This window comes from Symphalangus syndactylus, chromosome 18 (genome assembly GCF_028878055.3).
Source record: "Symphalangus syndactylus isolate Jambi chromosome 18, NHGRI_mSymSyn1-v2.1_pri, whole genome shotgun sequence".
Taxonomy (NCBI): domain Eukaryota; kingdom Metazoa; phylum Chordata; class Mammalia; order Primates; family Hylobatidae; genus Symphalangus; species Symphalangus syndactylus.
This window is the reverse complement of record NC_072440.2, coordinates 16,566,145-16,583,082: the sequence shown is the minus strand read 5'-3', so window position 1 is coordinate 16,583,082 and position 16,938 is coordinate 16,566,145. Positions and strand designations below refer to the sequence as shown.

Below are 16,938 nucleotides of genomic sequence, written 5' to 3'. Positions count from 1 at the left end.
TTTCTTTTTTTTTGTTTTTTTTTTGAGATGGAGTTGGCCAGGCTGGAGTGCACTGGTGCGATCTCGGCTCACTGCAACCTCTGCCTCGTGGGTTCAAGCGATTCTCCTGCCTCAGCCTCCCGAGTAGCTGAGACTACAGGCATGCACCATCACGCCCAGCTAATTTTTGTATTTTTATTTTGAGATGGGAGTTTTGCGATGGTTGCCCAGGTTGGAGTCCAGTGGCTTGGTCTTGGCTCACTGCAACCTCCACCTCCTGGTTCAAGTGATTCTCCTGCCTCAGCCCCCTGAGTAGCTGGGATTACAGGCATCTGCCACCAAGCCTGGCTAATTTATTTTGTATTTTTAGTAGAGATGGGTTTTGCCACGTTGGCCAGTCTGGTCTTGACTCTTGGCCTCAGGTGATCCACCCACCTCGGCCTCCCAAAGTGCTGGGGTTGCAGGCTTGAGCCACCATGCCTGGCCAATTTTTGTATTTTTAGTAGAGATGGAGTTTCACCACATTGGCCAGGCTGGTCTTGAACTCCTGACTTCAGGTAATCCACCCGCCTCAGCCTCCCAAAGTATTGCGATTGCAGGTGTGAGCCACCGTGCTTGGCTGGAGACCACTCTTGTTGGCCAGAGGTGGGTGGGCTTGTGAGTGAAATGTAAAGGCAGCAGGCCAGGCCAGGATGTGCTCAGCAAAGAGAGGCTGAGCCCTGATCTGGACAGAATGTTGTTCCATGGAGAACAGACTTCTTTTTCGCGACGGAGTCTCGCTCTGTCACCCAGGCTGGAGCGCAGTGGTGCCATCTTAAGCTCACTGCAACCTCCGCCTCCCAGGTTCAAGCAATTCTCCTGCCTCAGCCTCTCAAGTAGATGGGATTACAGGCGCACACTGCCACGCCCAGCTAATTTCTCTCACCCCTTCATGGGCTTGGATCTTGTCCCAGGCCGTGAGGACAAGGGCAGTGCACAGAGAGCAAGTGGTAAGGCCTGCCATCCCTTACTGCTGTCCTCCTGGAGAGGCAGACCCCTCCCTTATTTGGGATTTTGTTCCTCAGAGCTGAACGTGGCCATCCTTTTCCTGCAGCGCTGCCAGAGAACCTGGACGTGGAGAGCCTGGGTCTCCTGAGGCTGCCATTGCTTGAAGCTTTCAGGGAAGGAGCTTCAAACATGCTCAGTACTTAAAATAACCAAGTTCCCTGTGCAATAAAGATTTAAGACATAGTTCTTTCCAAAGAACTATCGCGCTCCCAGGGACATGCACGCAGGCTGCAGTGGGAGTCCCATTGCGTCGGCTTTTGTGTTTCTGGCCAGGGCTTCGAGACATGCAGGGTGTTTGGGGGTCACAATGCCTGGAAGTGCTGCTGGTGTGTAATGGCCCGGCACCAGGGCAGCTGCCCAAGAGTGGGACAGTCCAATATAAGGAGGGTTCTGCCCAAAGGCCAGCCAGGCCCTGCTGAGAAACACCAGAGAACTAAAAACGAGAAAATGAGAAACCCTATCCAGGACTCGACGTGTCTACACAACGGTAACATTTTAAGACAATCAGAGTTCATTCCCAATAATGTTTTCCCACTATCTCTGAATAATGAACAACCACCCAAGCAGCTTGGAATGTCTCATACTTAATATTGACACAGGAGCTGCTCTGAGGGCGGGGCATGGAGCCAGGGGTCAGCTCCGAGGCAGGTATGCGCTGTGCCTCTGGTGCCCCGCAAACCCGAAGTCCCAGTGGGTGACCAGGGTGTTCCTCCATGGCTCCACCCCTAGGACCAGGGCCTCAGCCGCCCTCCCTTCCTGGCACTCCCCACACCCCGCACCTCACTAAAGGACCCTTCAACCAGAACAGAGCGCACTCACTCTCTAGCACACAGCAGGCAATACATATCTCTTGGGTATGTCAATAAATGTGGGACTCCGTCTCCCAGTTGTCAAGTGAGGGGGTGAACAAAACCGCCAAGGCCAATTGGGTTCTAAAACCTTTCAGATTTGTGACAAAGGAGCCCTGAAGGGGAGGCAGGGGGTGGTGGAGGGGCTCCCCTGGCACTGGCCGAACTTGAGGCCACACCAGCATGTTCTCAGCACTCACAGAGCAGGGCAGGCTGCAGCGGCCAGTCCTCCCCTTCCCGCTGAGATGGCACACCCGCCTATGGTGCAGGGCTGGCAGAGGTGGGGCCGGGCTTCCAGCTTCCCCACACACCAGCCCTGTGGCATCATTCTTCCCAACATCCAACGTTTTTCCAAGGGAGAGAAATGGACTGGGTCATGGAAAGAAATACTCATTTTTAGGGCTTTTTATGTGGCCTTCAAAGCACGTTGCAAACAAATCCCTTTCACTCCTCAGAGGAGGAGCCGTTAGGAAGGGAGGCTGTGGCAGGCACACCCTACAGCCTCTCCTCAGGACAGAGCGGGTCATTCCATTTGAGCCCCCTGCAGTCATCTCCGGGGCTCCTCAGGGTCCAGGTCCACATGTTCGAGGGTTTGTAGCACATCCACGGCACTGTAGGACTTCCAGGCCTGCATGTTACAGCTCTTCAGGATGGCTCCCAGCTGCCTGCCAGGGCCTACTTCGAAAGTTTGGGGGAACTCCCTGCCCTTTTTCCTCTCGTATATGGCATGCATCGTCTGCTCCCACTTCACCGGGGAGACCACCTGCTGGGCCAGCAGCTTCTGGATGTGGCTGGGATGCATATATCTATGCCCGTGGACGTTGGAGTAGACAGAAACCAGAGGCCTCTTAATGTCGATTGCCTTTAAAACTTGCGTCAGGGGCTCCACGGCTGGCTCCATGAGGCGGGTGTGGAATGCACCACTAACCGGCAACATCCTGGTGCGTCTGAAATGAAACTTAGAGGAATTCTTCTGGAGAAACCGTAGAGCCTGGGGAAGGAAGGAAGTTTCAGCCGAGCAATGTCCCAGAAATCCGCCTTTAGGGATCTGACCATTCACACAGCCAAACTGGGAGGGTGACCACAAAGAGACCCACAGCTCTTAGACATGGACATGTGACCTGTCTGTCCTAGCACCATCCCCAGGCAATTCACTTAACATCCTAGAATCTCTTCTGTCCCAGCCCTCAAATAAGCACAGTTCCATCTCCTTCACAACGCTGCCGGGAAGAGCAAACCCTACAAGGCATGCAACAGTGTCTGGTAGAGGAAAAAGCACTATCTAAGAAGTGTTAGTTCTCAATGAGAATTCCTTTCTTTTTTTTTCTGAGACGGTGTCTCGCTCTGTGGCCCAGGCTGGAGTGCAGTGGCGCAATCTTGGCTCACTGCAAGCTCCGCCTCCTGAGTTCACACCATTCTTCTGCCTCAGCCTCCTGAGTAGCTGGGACTACAGGTGCCCGCCACCATGCCCGGGTAATTTTTTGTACTAGCCGATCTCCTGACCTCGTGATCCGCCCGCCTCAGCCTCCCAAAGTGCTGGGATTACAGGCATGAGCCAGCGTGCCCGGATCTCAATGAGAATTCTATCACTCCTTTCATAATTTTTGACCAGTCTGTTTGCTTTTTATTCCGTAATCTTCAAAATAAAAATTCAGAACTAAAATTCAAGCCCCATTTCACAATGCAGGGTCTAGGATATTGTCACCTTCATCTGGGGTTTCTCCGGAGAAGGAAAGAGCTCTCCTCTTGATGCCAAAAACCTCCCCTGAAGGCATCTGAGCTCAGAAGGGGCCTCAGGCGAGTCAATAGCTCCAAACCCTTGCAACAGTTAGCAAGCAACAGAACTTGCAAAGGTCTTTATTATTTTTTGAGATGAAGTCTTGTTCCGTCACCCGGGCTGGAGTGCAAAGGTGCAATCTTGGCTCACTGCAACCTCCACCTCGCAGGTTCAAGCAATGCTCCTGCCTCAGCCTCCTGAGTAGCTGGGCCTCTAAGCGTGTACCACCACGCCTGGCTAATATTTAGTAGAGATGAGGTTTCACCATGTTGGCCAAGCTGGTCTCAAGTCGTCCACCTGCTTTAGTCTGTCAGTGTTCCCTGGAGACTGTTCCTGTAGCCTGAGTCCTGGGCTGAAAACACCCAGCAGAACCCAGCCTGGCGAGCACAGACCAGGAGTGGGACCTGTGCTTGTGTGCTGTGACCACTGAGGTGTGGGATACTTGTCACTGCAGCAAAACCTGGCCTGTACTGACTCACCCGTGCTTCCCCTCCACCATCACCCTCTATGTGGCTCCATCCCACTGAGGGCTGGACCGCAGGAACCAGGAGCCTCTTTGGTCTGGGCCTTCCAGACTCTGTAGCCCAAGCCCCTCCCTCCACACCTAGATTGTCTGAGTGACTGGCAGGTATGGGGATGGCTACTCAGTGGCACTTCCTGGAGCATCTGTGGTCTCAAAGTGCTTTCCGTGTAAGGTCTCTGGACTCTGGCTCAACAGCTGAGCCCTCTCAAGTCCCAGGCTAGGGCCACAGGGCTCAAGGTCACCATCGCAGGGGCCAGCAGTCTCCTCTGCAATGGCCAGTCCTTGGCCCAGGCATTGGGCGAGCAGGGCCCAGGAGCGTTTTCACATCAGTTATTGGAAAGGGGCTTCCCCACTGAGGGGTATCCCTGCCCTCACCTGAGCTCTTTGCTGTGGCACTACCAAGAATACCAAAGGGAAACTGGGCACAGTGGCTCAGGCCTATAATCCCAGCACTTTGGGAGGCTGCGGTGGGCAGATCACCTGAGGTCAGGGGTTCAAGACCAGCCTGACCAACATGGTGAAACCCCATCTCTACTAAACATGCAAACAATTAGCTGGGCGTGGTGGCATGCACTTGTAGTCCCAGCTACTTGGGAGGCTGAGGCAGGAGAATCACTTGAACCCAGGAGGTGGAGGTTGCAGTGAGCTGAGATAGTGCCACTGCACTCCAGCCTGGATGACAGAGTAAGACATTGTCTCAAAAAAAAAAAAAAAAAAAAAGTACCAAAAGGACAAACCTAGGAGTTGTCACCTAGACTGGGTGCATCTGTCTGGTAGCCTGTTGGGGAGACTCCTGCCCTGACTGGGAGGTCCTTCCTGAGCCACTTGTGGGCTTCCTTCCAAGGCTGGTAAAGGGAATGCGTAACTAGCTCCAAGACTGATCTGGGGCCACCATACCTGACCTGCCCACCATCTCAGAACAGTCACAAGAGGCTCCTGCCAGCTCTCACTACTTCAGAGGAGGCAGTTGAGGACGCCTGGCACACGGTGAGCCCTCAAAGGAGAAGGGGAGCCAAGCACAGTCAAGTGGAGGAAACAGACTCCAGAGTGAGACAGACTCAGGTTCCTATTCTGCCTCTACCATCCCCAAGCACTTGCCTCTCTCTGCCTCAGCATCCTTGTGTGGAAAATGTGATTAAGAATCCCTTCCGGCCGGGCGCGGTGGCTCACGCCTGTAATCCCAGCACTTTGGGAGGCCGAGGCGGGTGGATCACGAGGTCAGGAGATCGAGACCATCCTGGCTAACACGGTGAAACCCCGTCTCTACTAAAAATACAAAAAATTAGCCGGGCGAGGTGGCAGGCGCCTGTAGTCCCAGCTACGTGGGAGGCTGAGGCAGGAGAATGGCGTGAACCCCAGGGGGCGGAGCCTGCAGTGAGCCGAGATCGCGCCACTGCACTCCAGCCTGGGTGAAAGAGCAAGACTCTGTCTCAAAAAAAAAAAAAAAAAAAAAAAAGAATCCCTTCCTTTAGCTGAGTGTGGTGGCCTGTGTCTGTAGTCCCAGCTACTTGGGAGGCTGAGGTGGGGGGATCACTTGAGCCCAGTAGTTCAAGACCAGCTTGGGCAACGTGGTGAAATCCCGTCTCTACAAAAAAAATACAAAAGTTAGCCAGGTGTGGTTGCCCGTGTCTGTAATCCAAGCCACTCAGGAGGCTAAGGTGGGAGGAACACTTGAGCCCAGGAGGTCCAGGCTGCAATGAGCCGTGATGGTGCCACCGTACTCCAGCCTAGGCAACAGAGTGAGACCCTGTCTCAAAAAAAAAAAAAAAAAAGAATTCCTTCCTTCCATATAGCACAGGATGGGCTGTGAGGGACATGAAGTAAGACAGAAACGCCTGGCCCAGGCAGCAGCCCCTCACACGGGCTGCAATCTGCGCTCACTCAGCATTCCCCGAGCCAGGCACTCAGCACCCACTGCTCTTTCCGTAGGGGGCTCCTGCCGCTCTGCTCAGGATGCCCCCTGCTGGCGAACACATGCCCTGCCTCCTGGGTTGCTCTTAGGCCCATGAGCAGTCAGCCAGACCCTCACTGCGCCCCTCGGCCTGGAGTCATCCATTCACGGGGCTCTTCCTTTGACGGCAGGAACCCTGGCTAATCAGTCTGTGCGTCCCCAGCGCTTGATAAATGTTTGGGGAAAGTAGCAAATGGAAGGAAAGACGGTGGAAAGGAAATGAACTCCAGTGCAAAAACAGACACCTAAAAAAAGCAGGGCAGGCAGAGCGATCTAGCAGAAAACAGATCTCTTTTATCTAAGGAAGCAACCAGATCAGAGGCTCCTCAGAAGCCCAGAATATACTACGGGAAGGCCCTGGAGATCACCTGGCCCTGCCGCTTTACTTTAGACATGGGCTGGCTGGTTGGTTCCAGACCTCATCCTACACATGGTGGAGCAGGGCAGCATTCTTGCTCCTGCCTGCTTTGCAGCACTCGGTCTACCTCACTGCCCTGGTCTCAAAATAATTCCTAAAGACTAGGCTGGACAGAGCACCCGCCACAGTGCTTGGCCCCACGGGTGTGGAGCAGCTCCAACCCTCCGTACCGGACTGGGGTCTATGAAGGCAGCTCCCATCAACACCCACCTCTTGGTGTCCTGAAATCACCCTGCAATCTGGAAAGAGGTAGTTGGACACTTCACACACGGGGTTCTCCACGCCTAAAGACTTGCAGTGTTCCTGGGCTTCCAAACAAGCGAAGTTGAACTTGGACTGAGGCTGGCCGAGGACAGACAGCATCCCACTGGGGACAGCTTCTGAAGCTTCCTGCATGGCCTCAGCTCGGATTTTCACTGCATACAAACCTGTACAGAGAGAAGCGCATTTGGAAAAGCGAGGGCACAGAATGAAGGAGAAAAGGCCAGGCCTGAGAAACAAAGCCCAAGCTCCACTCTGCACTAGAGACAGAGGCACTGGTGTCTGCTGCCGGCCCGCAGGGCCACAATTCCACACACCTCCATCGACTGCACAAGTGCTCACCACCAAAAGTATGCTGCTGTGCTTGGCACTATACAAACTAACCCAAGGAGCTTCCTGCCATAAAGCTGGTTTGGAGTAGGACAGTGGTGCTCAACAGGCCGGGGGCAGTGTCCGGAAATATTTTCTGGTTGTTCCGACTAGGGGAGAGTGCTACTGACATCTAGCGGGTAGAGGCCAGGGATGCTGCTCAACATGCTGCACTGCACAGGTCAGCCCTCCCTTCCCCCCCACAAAACAAATGACCTGGCCCAACAGTGCCACTATTTTTTTTTTTTTTTTAAATAGTGCCACTATTGAGAAACCCTGGTAAAGGGTAAAGAGGAACAGGGTGGAAGCCACATTGCCTTAGCCAAGTCACAACCTCCTTGAGGTTCAAATTTTTAGTTAGTAAAATGAGGATAATAATATCTAATCTGCCTGGGCTGTTGTGAAAGCTGGGAATTATTATTAGTTAGTTTATTAAGAGAGATCAGGCCAGGCGCGGTGGCTCATGCCTGTAATCCCAGCACTTTGGGAGGCCGAGGCAGGAGGACTGCTTGAGCCCAAGGAGTTCGAGACCAGCCTTAGCAACATAGGGAGACCTTGTCCCTACAAAAAAAAAAATAAAAGCCACGCATGGTGGTGCGTGCCTGTAGTCCCAGATGCTTGGGAGGCTGAGACGGGAGGATCACTTGTGCCCGGCAGGTTGAGGCTGCAGCTGTAGTAAGCTATGATTGCTCCACTGCACACCAGCCTGGTGACAGAGCAAGACCCTGTCTCAAAACAAGAACAACAGAAAAGAACCAACAGAGACATGAGCTGCTGTACTACATGAATTTCAGTAACACAATTGTCATAAGTCAAGTGTTACTGTCCCCACTTAGAGCTGGAGAACCTGACGCAGCCAAAGCAGATGAACGAAAACCTATGACTCCTGATTCAGCGTGGCTCAAGAGCATGGAGAGAGGGCAGGCTGTGCCAATAGTAAGAGTGGCCTGAGGGCTGGTAGCTGTGGCTCGCACCTGTAGTTCCAGCACTTTGGGAGGCCGAGGCAGGCAGATCACTTGAGCTCAGGAGTTCGAGACTAGACTGGACAACATGGTAAAACCCTGTCGCTACCAAAAATACAAAAATTAGCCGGGCATGGCAGTGTGTGCCTGTGGTCCCAGCTACTTGGGAGGCTGAGGTGGGAGGATTGCTGGAGCCCAGGAAGTCGAGGCTACAGTGAGCTGTGTTCATGCCACTGTATTCCAGCCTGGGTGACAGAGCGAGACCCTGTCTCAAAAAACCCTACAAAGCCACACATAAGAATGGCCTGAAACCACCAGACCCCCAACACCCTGGTCCTGCTTCCTGGGCAGAGAGAAGAGATGACCAGACCAAGAAGAGATGAAGGGACGTGCACAGTGTTTCACAGGTCAACAGAGAGATCTAAGGAGCAAATCCTGACATACCTTCATTCACTTAGCACTTCTATGTACAGGACTTTTAGCTCCCTTACACAAGAACAGTAGGACAAATACATGAAGAGCCTGTGACATCAGGTACTTGGGAGGCTAAGGCAGAAGGACTACTTGAGATCAGGAGTTAGAGGCTGCAGTGAGCTACGGTTGCATCACTGCACTCAAGCCTGGAAGACAGAGGAAAACTCTGTCTCTTAAAAAACAAATGAACAAGAGCCTGTGACAAGAAGCAGAAGAAAACATAGAAGAAAAGGGAGGAGAGCACGTAGAAGTCCTCCCACAGAGACATTCAATAACTATGTAAAATGTCAAGGGAAAGAAGTAGGTCAGGCACAGTGGCTCACGCCTGTAAGGAACCTCAGCACTGTAGGAGGCTAAAGCTGGAGGATCACTTGAGTCAGGAGTTCCAGACCAGCCCTGGCAACACAGCGAGACCCCATCTCTACAAAAAATTTTAAAATTAGCTGGGCATGATGGTGTGAGCCTGTAGTCCCAGTTAGTCTGGAGACTGAAGCGGGAGGATCACTTGAGGCCAAGAGGCTGAGGCTGCAGTGAGCTACGACTGCACCACTGCACTGCAGCTGGGGTGACAGAGCAAGATACTGTCTCAAAAAAAAAAGAAAAAGAAAAAGAAAACACAAAATTGTAAATATGCTATAATTCTACACTTTTTTTTTTTGACACAGAGTCTCATTCTCTAACCTAAGCTAGAGTGCAGTGGCACAATCTCGGCTCACTGCAACCTCTGCCTCCTGGTTCAAGCGATTCTTGTGCCTCAGCCTCCCAGGTAGCTAAGATTACAGATGCATACCACCACACCCAGATAATTTTTGACTTTTTAGTAGAGATGGGGTTTCACCACATTGGTCAGGCTGGTCTCAAACTCCTGCCTTAGGTGATCCACCCACCTAGGCCTCCCAAAGTGCTGGGCCGGGATTACAGGCGTGAGCCCACACCAAGCCTAATTCTGCACATTATGTACACATAAAATGATACATGTAATAAAATTGTTTCATAAAATGTGAAATTATGAAACTTTCCTTAATAATGCTATAACGCTTAAAAAAAAAGCACTGCAGTGAAATTCACATAAAATATAATTAACCACTTTAATGTGTATAATTCAGTGGCATTTGGGGTATTCATAATGTTGTACAACCACCAACTCTCTCTAGTTTCAAACACTCCATGTCCACTATGTAGGTACTCTCCATTTCTCCCTCTCCAGTCCCAATAACCTCTCGTGTTTCTATACTAGATTCCTTTTTGTTTGTTTTAGACAGGGTCTTGCTCTGTCACCCATGCCGCAGTGCAGTGGCACAGTCATGGCTCACTGCAGCCTCAGACTCAGGGGCTCAAGTGATCTTCTTCCCTCAGCCTCCTGAGTAGCTGGAATTACAGGTGCATGCCACTAAGCCCAGCTAATTGTGTGTGTGTGTGTGTGTGTGTGTGTGTGTGTGTATGTATGTGACAGGGTGTCACTCTGCCACTCAGGCTGGAATGCAGTGGCACGATCACAGCTCACTGCAGCTTTGACCTCCTGGGTTCAGGTAATCCTCCCACCTCATCCTCCCAAGTACTCGAGCTGGGACTACAGGTGCACACCACCATGCCTGGCTAATTTTTGTATTTTCGGTAGAGATGGGGTTTTCACCATGTTGCCCAGGCTGGTCTAAAACTCCTGGGCTCAAACATCTATCTGCCTCTGCCTCCCAAAGTGCTGGCATTACAGGTGTGAACCACTGCACCCAACGTAATTTTTGGTTTTTGCTGGGGGCAGAGATGAGGGTCTCACTATGTGGCCCAAGATGGTCTGGAACTCCTGGCCTCAAGTGATCCTACTGCCTTGGCCTCCCAAAGCACTGGGATTACAGACATGAGCCATGGTTCCTGGCCAGCAAAAATCTTAAGAAGTGAAACTGATATGGCTCCAGATCCAATATTTACTCTTTAATTCAACGAACATCTACTGAACACGTACTCTCGTGTGGCAGGTGCTGCAGGTATGAGTGCACAGGATAGTGGGTGAGACAGTTCAGCAAGCAGACTTCATGAGATTACAAAAATAAGGGAAATCCCTAATGAATCCTTCAGTCTTGAAAAGGAATCACAGCAAAACCCTGTCCTCATGCGCCAATGTCACCCCTGTCCACGTGCTCCCTTCCCATCACCTGAGTGGGTCCAGTATCATTTTTGGCAGTGTCCCTTACCCCTAATGAGCCCAAGACCACAGCCTTGCATAAAACCAAACTCCTTCCTGTACCTTCAGCAAATTCCATGGCTCCAGCAAACACTAGGGCTGCAAACTCTCCCACGCTGAATCCAGCAGCAGCAACACAGTTCTCAATCACCTGTGGGGACAGACGCAGAACGTGAGCCCTCATTCTCCTGGGGAGCCCAGTTCCAGGGCTCTGTACCTGAGAGCTGGCAGGGTGTTCAGCATCTCAGTGAGCCAGGTTCTACGAACTTGGTGCACCAGCTGGAAGAGGACACACAAAAGTGACCTTGACAATCATTGAGTCCTGCCCCTTTATTTAGGAGGAGCTTTCCTGGTTAGTTACAGTCCAGTCAATTCTGTCCATGGTCACACTGATGCTAACCCAGGGCTCTGGATTCCCTTGCCATGGCCCTGCAGCAGGCTCTCAGGCCATATCGTTGTGCACAAGTTAAGAGCATGACTTTTCTTTTTTGAGGTGGAGTTTTGCTCGTTGCCCAGGCTGGAGTACAATGGCGTGATCTCGGCCCACTGCAACCTCCGCCTCCCAGGTTCAAGCAATTCTCCTGCCTCAGTCTCTCGAGTAGCTGGGATTACAGGTGTCCACTACCACGCTCGGCTAATTTTTGTATTTTTAGTAGAGACGGGGTTTCACCATGTTGGCCAGGCTGCTTTTGAACTCCTGACCTCGTGATCCACCCACCTCGGCCTCCTGAAGTGCTGGATTATAGGCGTCAGCCACCTCGCCCGGCCAAGAGCATTTTTATCTCATCTGTGAAATGAGGGAAGAACAGGACCTACCCCAAAGGGCGGCTGAGAGAATTATGTGAATACAATGTCTATACAGTGCTTAGCACAGACCCAGCCTAGGGTAAGCAGTGAATGAATATTATGATGACGATTCAACAGGACCACTTAACTAATTCTTTTAATATCCCCGAGCCTGCATTCCTCAACCATCAAATAACAGTATTAACCTCACAAGGTGGTGTGAAGGTGAAATAGGGTAAAGGATCTCAGGTGCTAGCTTAACATTTACCGTCTTATTAAATATTAATAGCAATCAATCTACCACCTTCAAGTGAAGTGACATTCTCAACTCATCTCAATGTTCCTTCATTTAGGCTGGTGCAGTGGCTCATACCTGTAATCCTAGCACTTTGGGAGGCTGAGGTGGGTGAACCTGGGAGGATTTAAGTAAAGAATAAAAAAATTAGCCGGGCGTGGTGGTGTGCACCTGTAATCCCAGCTACTGGGGAGGCTGAGGCAGAACTGCTTGAACCTGGGAGGCAGAGGTTGCAGTGAGCCAAGATCGCGCCATTGCACTCCAGCCTGGGTGACAGAGCAAGACTGTCTCAAAAAACAAAACAGGCCGGGCACGGTGGCTCATGCCTGTAATCCCAGCGCTTTGGGAGGCTGAGGCGGGCAGATCACGAGGTCAGGAGATCGAGACCATCCTGGCTAACACGAGAAACCCCGTCTCTACTAAAAATACAAAATATTAGCCAAGCATGGTGGCGGGCGCCTGTAGTCCCAGCTACTTGGGAGGCTGAGGCAGGAGAATGGCGTGAACTCGGGAGGCGGAGCCGAGATCGCGCCACTGCACTCTAGCCTGGGTGACAGAGCGAACTTCGTCTCAAAAAAAAAAAAAAAAAAAAAAACTCGACCGAATGGGTGAGACGTGGGAGCCCCCCGGAATGGCAGGCGGAAGCCTCTGGCAGGACCAGCCTGGTGATAAGAGCTCAGGCAGAGCTCACCTTCCCCCTCCTGTCACGGGGCCTCGGGCCTCACCGACGGCTGCAGGTGATGTAGTTTCTCGACAGCGGCCAGCGATGCCACGAAGATCGCGGGCTGGCAGTGCACGGTGCGGTCCAGGGTCTCCTGCGGCCCATGCAGGCTCAGCTCCAGCAGGTCGTAGCCCAGCACGCGGCGGGCGGAGGCGTAGAGTTCGCGGACGCGCGGGTAGTTGAGCAGACCGCGGCCCATGCCCACCACCTGGCTGCCCTGGCCGGGGAAGAGCAGCACGGAGCACTGGCCCGACATTCGCCGCTCCGTCGCCGCCCAGGGCGCCTCCTCCTCTGCCCCGGTCGCATCTCGCAGCAGCTCCGCTACACCCTGGGCGCCCGGCGGAGGCACCGGGAAGCTCGAGGCGCCGCGGCGGTAGCTGGCGCCCAAGCCCCGGGCCCACGCTACCCGCGCGACCCGGACGCTCATGATCAGACACCTGACCGCGCGCGTTACCGTGGCGACCCAGGCCCGACTGCGGCGGCGCGGCGCAGCGTGGTCCCTGACGCATTTCCTGCCGGGGCTCCCGGGGCACCGGGAGCGGCAAGAAAGGTTCCGCAGACGCTGGTTCCGCCCTGGCTCTGAGGCCCTTCGGGCTGCGCTCTGGGGACCTGGAGGGACCCATGCGTTTACTTAAACATCCATAGCTGCTGAACGGAACACGATGCCACACCACAATGGGTCCTCAACAGATATTTATGGAATACATAACGCAAAGCAATGTAATATTTACGCTTTCTACCTGGCACATGAAGAGCACTTGAAACTCTTCCACATTGATGGTTTTTGTTGTTGTTGTTGTTGTTTGTTGTTGTTTTTTGAGACGGAGTCTTGCTCTGTCGCCCAGGCTGGAGTGCAGTGGCGTGTTCTTTGCTCACTGCAACCGCTGCCTCCCAGGTTCAAGCGATTGTCCTGCTTCAGCTTCCCGAGTAGCTGGGATTAGCAGGCGCCCGCCACCATGCCCGACTACTTTTTGTATTTTTAGTAGGGACAGGGGTTCACCATGTTGGCCAGGCTGGTCTTGAACTGACCTCAGGTGATCCACCCGCCTCGGCCTCCCAAAGTGCTGTGATTACAGGCGTGACCCACCGCGCCTGGCCAGCAACCACATTTCTTGCATATGATTCTCCCAACCACAGGAGTTGGCATGGCCGACCATCCGTTGCCAGCTCCCAACTATGCAAGGTAACAGCTCTCTTTTACAATGTTTTCTTACAAACCACACAGTGCCTGGCACATAATAAGCATCCAATAGATCTTTATGCTATTGAACAAAGCCTTGAGTATGTTTCAGATAATAGCTTATTTAATTCCTCACAGCAACGCTGTAATGGATAGTTGCTCAGAGATTGAGTGACCGGTGGTTAGTGACAGAATGGAGGTTGGAAATTGGCATTATCTAATGTGAACCTAAAAGCAACTCAAGAGACACAGCCTGGCCAGGCGCAGTGGCTCGCACCTGTAATCCCAGCACTTTGGGAGGCTGAGGCAGATGGATCACTTGAGGTCAGGAGTTAAAGACCAGCCTGGCCAACCTGGAGAAACCCTGTTTCTTTTCTTTTTTTTTTTTTTGAGACGGAGTCTCCCTCTGTCGCCCAGGCTGGAGTGCAGTGGTGCAATCTCGGCTCACTGCAAGCTCCGCCTCCCGGGTTCACGCCATTCTCCTGCCTCAGCCTCTCCGAGTAGCTGGGACTACAGGCGCCCGCCACCACGCCCGGCTAATTTTTTGTATTTTTAGTAGAGACGGGGTTTCACCGTGGTCATGATCTCCTGACCTCGTGATCCACCCGCCGCGGCCTCCCAAAGTGCTGGGATTACGAGCGTGAGCCACCGTGCCCGGCCGAGAAACCCCGTTTCTACTAAAAATACAAAAATTAGCTGGGCATGGTGGCGGGCGCTTATAGTCCCGGCTACTCGGGAGGCTGAGGCAGGAGAATCGCTTAAATCCGGGCAGCAGAGGTTGCAGTAAGCCGAGATCCCGCCACTGTACTCCAACCTGGGTGACAGAGCAAGACTCTGTTTCAAAAAAAAAAAGGCCGGGTGCAGTGGCTCATGCCTGTAATCCCAGCACTTTGGGAGGCCGAGGTGGGCAGATCACCTGGGGTCAGGAGTTCAAGACTAGCCTGGCCAACGTGGTGAAACCCCATCACTACAAAAAATACAAAAATTAGCTGGGGGTGGTGGCGCATGCCTGTAATCATAGCTACTTGGGAGGCGGAGGCAGGAGAATTGCTTGAACCCAGGAGGCAGAGGTTGCAGTGAGCTGAGACTGCGCCATTGCACTCCAGCCTGGGCAACAAGAATGAAACTCCATCTCCAAAAAAAAAAAATATATATATATATGTATATATATACATATATTATATATATGTATATATATACATATATTATATATGTATATATATGTATATTTTATATATATGTATATATATGTATATTTTATATATATGTATATATATGTATATTATATATCTGTATATATATGTGTATATATATATATATATATATATACACACACACACACACACACAGAGAGGACACTTTCAGGTTAAGACGCGTAGAGAGAGCACTGCCTCTGGAAGCCTATAAATCCACAACAAAGAGATATTTAAAGATATAAATCCACAAGGACAGGAAGAACAGGAAAGGGGACCCCCAGCAGCAGAATCTCTGGAAGCTGGAAAGCAGGTAGGCTGGTATTACCTGACTGAGCTGATCTCAGACAGCTAAATCCCTCTCAGGAGTGGGGAAGGCTGCGAGCCAATCCTTATGCATACAACAGAATCCTCAAACACTTAAGAACAGGCAGCAGCTGCTGCTGCTTCTAGATCTAAGAGTGAAAGAATGCTAAAACAAAGAGGATTATTTGGAGGTGCCTTTGAGAAACAGATCTTTAGGTCCCCTCCACCTCCCTAGCCACTGGGTGATGCCCCTCCCCCACTTTGGGACCCATCTGGGGTTTCACCGGAAAGGGACAAACAAAGGGGTCTCTGGGCTGGGCGCGGTGACTCATGCCTGTAATCCCAGCTACTCAGGAGGCTGAGGTAGGAGAATTGCTTGAACCCAGGAGGCAGAGGGTGCAGTGAGCCGAGATCGCGCCATTGCACTCCAGCCTGGGCAACAAGTGTGAAACTCTGCCTCAAATTAAAAAAAAAGAAAATTATTGGCCAGACACAGTGGCTCAGGCCTGTAATCCCAGTGATTTGGGAGGCCGAGGCAGGAGGATCACTTGAGGCCAGGAGTTCAAGAGCAGCCTGGGCAACATAGTCAGACTGTTTCCTTTTTTCTTCATCAAAAGGTGATACTTGAAAGACCCTGTTTCTACAAAAGCAAAAAAAAATAGCTAGGTACTGTGGCTCGTGAGTGTAGTTCCAGCTACATAGGAGGCTGAGTCAGGAGAACTGCTTGAACCCAGGAGTATGAGGCTGCAGTGAGCCATGACTGAACTATTGCACTCCAGCCTGGGTGACAGAGGGAGACCCTATCTGAAAAAAAGAAAGAAAAGAAAAAAAGAAAAGAAAAAAAAAGCCAGCACAGTGCCTCACACCTGTAATCCAAGCACTTTGGGAGGCCAAGGCGGGCGAATCACCTGAGTTCAGGAGTTCAAGACCAGCGTGGCCAAACATGGCAAAACCCCATCTTTACTAAAAATACAAAAATTAGCCAGGTGTGGTGGCACATGCCTCCAATCCCAGCTACTTGGGAGGGTGAGGCATGAGAACTGTTTGAACCTGTGAAATGGAGGTTGCAGTGAGCTGAGATCACACCACTGCACTCCAGCCTGGGTGACAGAGTGAGACTCTGTTTCAAAAAGAAGAAAAAAGAAAGAAAAGAAAAGGCCTGGCCGGGCGCGGTGGCTCACGCTTGTAATCCCAGCCCTTTTGGAGGCCGAGGCGGGCAGATTGCCTGAGCTCAGGAGTTCAAGACCAGCCTGGGCAACATGGTGAAACCCCGTCTCTACTAAAATCCAAAAAATTAGCTGGGCGTGGCGGCGTGTGCCTGTAATCCTAGCCACTCGGGAGGCTGAGGCAGGAGAATTGCTTGAACCCGGGAAGTGGAGGTTGCAGTGAGCAGAGATCAAGCCACTGCACTCCAGCCTGGGTGACAGAGCGAGACTCCATCTCAAAAAAAAAAAAAAAAAAAAGGGCCGGGCGCGGTGGCTCACACGTGTAATCCCAGCACTTTGGGAGGCCGAGGCGGGCAGATCACGAGGTCTGGAGTTTGAGACCATCCTGGCCAACGTGGCGAAACCCTGTCTCTACTAAAAAATACAAAAAATGAGCCATGCATGGTGGCACACACCTGTAGTTCCAGCTACTTAGGAGGCTGGGGCAGGAGAATCACTTGAAC

The 16,938-nt window shown here is 52.0% G+C and overlaps 1 protein-coding gene across 2 annotated transcripts; it reads right to left on the bottom strand.

Annotated features, from left to right (window-relative positions):
* Positions 1-160: 160 nt before the first annotated feature.
* On the bottom strand, positions 161-13,102 carry MCAT (malonyl-CoA-acyl carrier protein transacylase). Of its 2 annotated transcripts, XM_055252505.2 has the most exons (4): positions 12,595-13,102; positions 10,852-10,939; positions 6,754-6,971; positions 161-2,865 (listed from the first exon to the last, which is right to left on the bottom strand). In XM_055252505.2, exons 1-4 carry the CDS (start codon positions 13,015-13,017, stop codon positions 2,422-2,424), a joined length of 1,173 nt encoding a protein of 390 aa, XP_055108480.1. In that variant the 5' UTR covers positions 13,018-13,102; the 3' UTR covers positions 161-2,421. The 2 variants fall into 2 exon arrangements, with proteins under 2 accessions (XP_055108480.1, XP_055108481.1); XM_055252506.2 differs by lacking the exon at positions 6,754-6,971 and having other exon boundaries at positions 12,595-13,079.
* Between the last annotated feature and the right edge of the window lie 3,836 nt (positions 13,103-16,938).

Bases quoted from the DNA above. Each gene is read 5' to 3' on its own strand.
- MCAT (XM_055252505.2), bottom strand. From the start codon at position 13,017: ATGAGCGTCCGGGTCGCGCGGGTAGCGTGGGCCCGGGGCTTGGGCGCC. The intron at 6,972-10,851 runs GTACAGGAAGGA...CTCTCTGTACAG, and splicing joins AGCCATGGAATTTGCTGAAG to GTTTGTATGCAGTGAAAATC. The intron at 2,866-6,753 runs GTGGGTGTTGAT...TTCCTTCCCCAG, and splicing joins TGATTTCAGGACACCAAGAG to GCTCTACGGTTTCTCCAGAA.